This window comes from Amborella trichopoda, chromosome 11 (genome assembly GCF_054954075.1).
Source record: "Amborella trichopoda isolate Santa Cruz 75 chromosome 11, AtrichopodaSantaCruz75HAP2 v2.0, whole genome shotgun sequence".
Classification (NCBI taxonomy): Eukaryota; Viridiplantae; Streptophyta; class Magnoliopsida; order Amborellales; family Amborellaceae; genus Amborella; species Amborella trichopoda.
Window position 1 is genome coordinate 34,184,557 of NC_142346.1, and position 7,080 is coordinate 34,191,636.

General features: G+C 36.9%; 1 protein-coding gene across 1 annotated transcript; it reads right to left on the reverse strand.

The window, feature by feature from the left end:
* Positions 1-774: 774 nt before the first annotated feature.
* LOC18436680 (GRAS family protein RAM1) lies at positions 775-2,129 on the reverse strand. Its single transcript, XM_006846905.2, has one exon. It carries the CDS (start codon positions 2,080-2,082, stop codon positions 778-780), a length of 1,305 nt encoding a protein of 434 aa, XP_006846968.2. The 5' UTR covers positions 2,083-2,129; the 3' UTR covers positions 775-777.
* Between the last annotated feature and the right edge of the window lie 4,951 nt (positions 2,130-7,080).

Below are 7,080 nucleotides of genomic sequence, written 5' to 3' on the forward strand. Positions count from 1 at the left end.
AAAGTCTACAAGAGACCATTTATCTTTGATACAAAGCAATAAGTTAGAATGTGATCCCCATGGGCTCCTGTATTCCCCACTCATCTCCCTCCGCCCTAAAGGGATTTGTTTAACTACAAATTTTGCAAATTGCATAATTAACACTAGACACAAACAATTCAAATGAGAAAAAAATGATTAAGAGGTTCTAAAGAGCTAGAACTAGTCAACTATGAAGTAGATGACCTCAACTCCTACTTCAAAAGAAAATTATTTTCTAGGATTCTTTTAATCATGCCTTTTTGCCATGTCCAAGAGATCTCATGTGCCAAATTTGAGTTGAAGCAAACAAGGGAAAGCCAAACACCCTTGTGGTCCACCCATGGTCCCACAATATTTTCCCATATTCTTGATGCTTGTTCTGAACGAAAATTCATGGGTGTCACCATCTAACATTTGTAAATTCAATTTTGCATAAAGTAAAAAATTTCATTCAATAGAATCTCAAATCTTTAACATCCACATGAAATGGGAAAATCCCCAACTTACAGAGTTTCCAAAGCAATGAGTTAGAATGTGATCCCCATGGGCTCTAATGTTGCAAGAATTCTATACATTACATATAAAATAAACATAAGAGATCAATCCTTAGAGAGTGAGAGATCAATCCTATATATATATATATATATATATATATATATATATATATATATATATATATATATATATATATATATATATATATATATATATATATATATATATATATATATATATATAGAGAGAGAGAGAGAGAGATCATCTGTCACAATGCCAAGCTGAGGCTGTTATCAAATGCTTGTCTTGCCATCCTAGAGATAAAGCCCTTCCTCCCTCTCTCTCAAAAACCTTGAATCCTCCCTTCCCTGCACCCATGTCCACTAGCTGTGAGCAATGGCACTTGATCTGCAACAAAAGCTTTGCCTGACTCAGACATCTATCACTCAAATTAATTCCTCTAAACCCACATCTCTCCATCCGCCCTTTCCATGTCTCCAACTTCTCATGCCTGAAATTGCTCTCGTTTTCGCAGTTCATCGCTCTCTTAATCTGTTTCCCAAGGAAATTCTTCTCTATGCTCAACCTCTCAAAGCTTCTACTAGGCATGAAGTCGTTGAGCATATCAAAAAGGGCAGCAAAATAGTGGAGAGATTCCATGAATCTCGAGAGGAAGGTCCGAGAATTTCGAGCCGCTTCATTCTCTACTACAACCAATATCGAAGGGTTCAATTTGCTAATCGATTTGATCAATTCTAGAATATCCAAAGTGCTATTCAGGGTTTGAAGATAAAACATCAAATTTACAGCAATGGTTTCATTCTTCCCAACTCTAATGTCAGAGGGTCTAGAGCTCTGTAATAACCCATCAAACACAAAGTCTAAACCACAACTCTTGGCAAAGTTTGCTAGTCTCTGTTCTGTTTCATCCAATTCCTCCATGGTTTTGCATAAACCAATAATTTTCAGAGTGGCTGGTCTTGTATTGTTCTTGATTTGAGAGAGGGATTGAATTAGAGAAGGCCATTGCAGCCCGTGGGAGAGATCGAAATCCACAACATGAAGTACTTCATTGTTTTGTTCTCCTTCAAAAGCCTCTAAGATGGCCTGGTTCGCAGTGAAATGAGCAAATTGATACAAGGGAGAGATTCTATAGAGCTCTATAAAAGCCATGAACTCATCTCGGGGCGTGGGTTCTTTCATGATATATTCAAACGAAGGGGATTCCTTAGTGAGAAGCCTCGCTGCTAAGCCATCGGCAAAATAGGCTGCAACTCTTTGAATCGAATCGCCTTTCAGAGAGACTTTCCGATACAATTGGGTCAAGTTCTCGAATGCAACAATGGCGTCATTATCCGCAATGGCAGTTGCAAACTTTAGTAAGAGATGGACCAGTTGGAGGCCCCTCTTATAATCAAATTCTTGATCTTCTGATCCCAATTTTATCATCTCCTCCCTCATTTGCAAAATCCCATTAAATTCCCCTTCACACACAGGGGCCTCTAGTGAATCGAAGATATCAAGCCTTCTCTTTTTAATCTTATGCAAAGGATCATTCTTCAACATTTGGGACCATGTTTTAGTGTTGACAGAGAGAACAAGAGGACCAAGATTTCCTTCTTCTTGCTTCATCTTGGACGAAGATTTGAGAGATTTTGAGAAATGGGTTTTGGATATATGGGGCATGCAATGATGTTTGTATTAATGAAATGATGTTTGTATTAATGATTTCTATTTTAGACAGAGAAATGGAAATTTTTTCTATTTGAGGGAGAGGGAGAGAGAGAGAGACAGATAGATAGAGAGAGAGAGATGGTCTGAGATTTTGAGGAGGAAAGGCTTGAAAGAAGAAAGGAAGATACCAAGGAGAGGGGGACAAAAGAGCAGGTGGTAAATTTGGATTGAGGAATAAACTGCCGCCCTGAAAATGAGGAGGATCTTGGGGGCCTTGTCCTCTTACAGCATCTAGAAGCCCACATTTCAAGCGTTTTGCTCCTTCATTTATTCTCCTTCAACGGTTATATCCTCTCTCCATCTAAACTCTAAGTAAACCCCTTCTTTCCTCTACTATTTTCAAGAGTGTCATTGCACCTTTCATGGGCAAAAAGAAAACACCAAGTTTTTGAGAAATAGTTTAAAAAGAGGAATTGTTAGGGATGAGGAGTTCAAATTAAATTAAAGAATCGGGCTTGGGCTTGACTGGTTACCGATTGATAATTTGATATTCACAAGGCTCTATTTCAAGTTTAATTCTAACAAAAAAAAAAAAAAAAAATTCAGTGGGGATTTAGGCCCTGCCTTTTGGTGAGAATGCAATAGAGATTTCATCATAGGGGCTCATTAGTACTACCTTTAATGCCCCAACCCAACTTCATCATAGGGGCTCACTGGTACTACCTGTAGAGTCTCATCATAGGGGCTCATTGGTACTACCACTAAAGCCCAACCCATTCTCGAAAAAGGTGTAAGTCTCAAAAAAGGGGCTCATCATAGTACTACCGTTAAGGCCTCATCATAGGTGCTCATTGGTATTACCGCTTAGGCCCGGTGTAAAAAGTCAATGGGGATTTTTGAGCCCCTATCCTTTGGTGAAAATGGAGTCAAAAACCTCATCATAGAGCTCAACAATACTACCACCAAGACCCCAAGCCATTCTCAAATTTGATTCCTACAAGTAACATAAATACATATGTTCAAGGTATTTTAGAAGCCCGACACTGTACTGTTTTTGGACCTTTCTTCTCAAAATCTTACTTTGAAATTGCTCAGTACTAGACAAAATTTTACCTTCCCATAGTTTAAATGATGACGGGACTATTGTATTTGAAAAGCGAATTTTGAGATTTGTGTTTTCGACACTCATATCACACATGTATCAATATTTATATTGCTTGATATTGAGGTCTTGACTTCACATTAAACTCCTTATTCATAATATTTATCATTTACATACTTTGCTAATCTCTACCAAGATGTTACCTTGTTGATACAAATCATAAGTTTGAGGACGATACTTTGTTAGAGCGTTTCATATATGACAAAAATTAAATATATAGAACTGGCAAGGGGCCGGACAGCCCGAGCCTGGCCTTGAAAAAGTAGGGCCTGGCCAACCTTTTTTTTTTTCTCGAGGTTTATTAGGCCTAGCCCTGCCCGGCCGAGCCACCCCAATCAAGTTGGTCATACTCATAGGGTCGATGCCCGTTATTTTGTTGAAGTCAGCACAAGCAATTCAAGCCCAAAACTTGCAGATAATTTGAAGAGTGACCCTAGAGAGGGACCAATTTCAAATGAAATGATTAATAATTAAAGCAAGGGGCCATTGTATGGAGGATCAAGAGAGGGGAAGTCGGCCCATGGATTCCCTACTTTGACATCTATTGGATACTACTCTATAAAAATGTGATAATCAAATCATCATTCGATATGTGCAATGCTTCTCACTTGTCTCCTTTTGACTCCCAAGCTTAAAGTCATTGAGTGAGAGTGCAGATGCCTCCTTGTATGTACCCCACCCACTCTTCTACACGCTTTCACACACCTTGCTTAGTAATCGACTGAGATACCCCTTTTACATCCTTTTTCTCCTCTCACATCACAACCTAATGCAAACAAAACTAGGAAAGGCCATCAGGGAATGGTGATGGGGCATTCAGTCCCACCCTCTATTCACAACATTAACATATAAAAAAAAAGATTGTTTAAAAAGAGACCATTTATCTTTTGTACATGGAGGTTACAATCATTCTCACTCATTAAACATCAAATTGGATGCCTTGGGATGGGTCACGAGGTTTCGAGAATTTTTTTTGTTGGAACTTTGTGTATACTCTTACAACTACCCATTTTGAAATTTAAGGGACAACAATAATTGTGAGTCCCATGTACAAAAAATAAATGGTCTCTTTGTTGACAATCTCATAAATAAAAGACAAAAAAAAAAGCTATCACAAGCTTATCGTTTTAGTGAGAGCCCAGCAATTTTGCAAGCACACGATTTAATGCATCTCTTTCTCTCTCTCTTATGAAGGTAAGGTTGGTTTTCCTTCAATCCGTGTTGAAATACTTGATGACTCGATCGAGCCAAATAACTATAGCAGATGACTAGTGAACTAGCCTAAGTAATATACTGAATATTGGGTATATGTGGCCATTAAGGGACTTATGAGTGCTTGCAATTAAAATTTTGATATAATGGAGCTTGAACTTAGTGGGAGTGTGGTCCTATATGGACCATACTATAGGACCATACTAAGCAAATGATGCTGGCTGATACTGGACTGGGCTTGACATATTAGGCTAGTCAGTTTGGAAAAACCCATGTTATTTGGGTGTAGAGATTAAACCGATAAGGATTATAATGGATCATCCCTTGATGATATCGAAGTATGCCCAGATGAGTGAGCCGACGGACTATGTGGCCCTTGTATGTGATGATGGCCTTCAGAGATGAGGGCCAAAGCCTCATCCGCATACTATCACACGACATGTACATATGATATTTATATCGGGAAAGCAAATCATCATTAAGGGTGAAACATGTACAAGTGCAAAAGATTACCCATATACACTATAGAGCTGTAGTCGCATCAGGTTTAGATGACTTTGGTACATCTCTAGGGGAGAACCTGGAATCCACAAACTGGGATTACGTTCTCTTTCCCATTGGCTGACTTTGGCAGCCCAATCATGAGCCCTTACGATAGACTGTTGATCATGGGAACCGCTGGGTCAGTTTAAGAAAGCGATTGTGGACCATAATCCACAGTAGAATGTGGAGTGCTCCAAAGTTGAATTATTCTTAAACCATAAGGATCTAATTCCATAAAAAATATTTAATTATATTTCTTTTAATATTATTTAATTTTTAAAAATTTTATTTGAATTTTTCTGAATGTTTGAGTATTTTATTTATGAAATTTGAATTTATAAAATAGAGATATTGAATTTACAATGTTTTAAATATTCAAGTAGAATTTATAAATTATATAAATCATTAATTAATTTTAAAAATATTTTATTTATGCATGGGTGGCCTATTAGTATACATCGACCCACCATTGCATCTTGGTGGGGGCCATGGAGTGCCACATGGCCTGGCACGCCTCACCCTCGTCTCGCTTTCTATTTTGTTGATTCAAGCTTAATTGCTTGAAGGAAAAGATATTATATTTTGAAAATTTTGATTTTACGGAATGTTTAAATCAAATTATGAAAAGTGTGAAGAGGCTTGTGCATGAGAATAAGAAAGCACAATATTATTATTGAGGGCAATGATTTCATGCAACCGTTGTATAGTAATATGATGCAACAACATTAAAAAACCATCTTATGACCATTTGTTTGATCCAAATTTTGAAATATACACTCTTTTCATTCTAATAAACAATCACAAAAAAAGAAAAAATTGAAAACACAAGCTAGAAAGTATTTTTTTAGCCCAATTAACATAAGCCGTTTATTTTGGTGAGATGCTTAGATCTAGGCATTAGAAGGATTCTTTCATTTCCAATTTTTTTGGATGGCTTTATTATCACTAGATGAAAAATAGTAAAAAAGAAAAAAATTATTTTGAGTTTATAAAGGCTAGGATCTTGAACTTCACAAAATGAATGGTCTAGATTCGTTTTTGGAGTGGACGCATTTTGACCAGATCCCGGGTTCAAATTGAACTTTTGTTTTAATGGGGGGATTGATATTGAGATGAAGAGAGTGTGTGTGCAAAATTTGGGGTCATACAAATACCATAAACGTGGTTTTTTAGAAGTGTCATTGCATGATACTATGATACAACCGTTGCATTGGATCATTGCTTTATTATTGATATTTTTTTATTTAATTTAATTCATGAGAAATTGGTTTAAAAAATGAAGGATAAGGTTCTAGCACCTTCCATATAATCTTGATGGCTAATCTATGAAATAAATGGCTCATATCTCTAACCCTACAAATTACCCTAAATCAATGGTGCATATTCAATCTCAGTTAAGAGGCAAATCATATAGCAACCCTTACCCCCTTCAAGTATTATATAAAAAGGTGCCCTCTCCCATATCTCACACATCTAATCTCTTCTCTCTCTCATATGCTTTAGAGGGGCACGTCCCTAGTAGACAAGCTCTCTCTCTCCCATGCTTCAAGAGAGGCACGCCCCACTCATTGTGATTATCTCTCTCTCATCTCTAGTCTCTCACATGACTCAAAGGATTAAGGGTTTAGTAATGATATGCTATATCTCTCAACTAAGTTATCAAGGGATAAGCCTTGGTTTGAGATTTGATCATTGTGTTATGAGTTGTTATTCCATGGCAGGGTTTGACTTATTTACTTTCTTATGATTAAGATTGAATGTTGACCATTGATCCCACGCCATGGGAAGGTGGTGATTCAATGTGGGATGTGATAAGCTCGGTTGAGATAATCTCCAGTATTCACTTTCTCGTTTCATGCTATATTTATTTCTTGTTTCAATGTTTTATGTTTTTTATTATTCCGAAACATATTGCTGTAGTTTTTTTTTATTAATAAAATATATGTCTTAATAGCATCAAGGTATAGATCTTA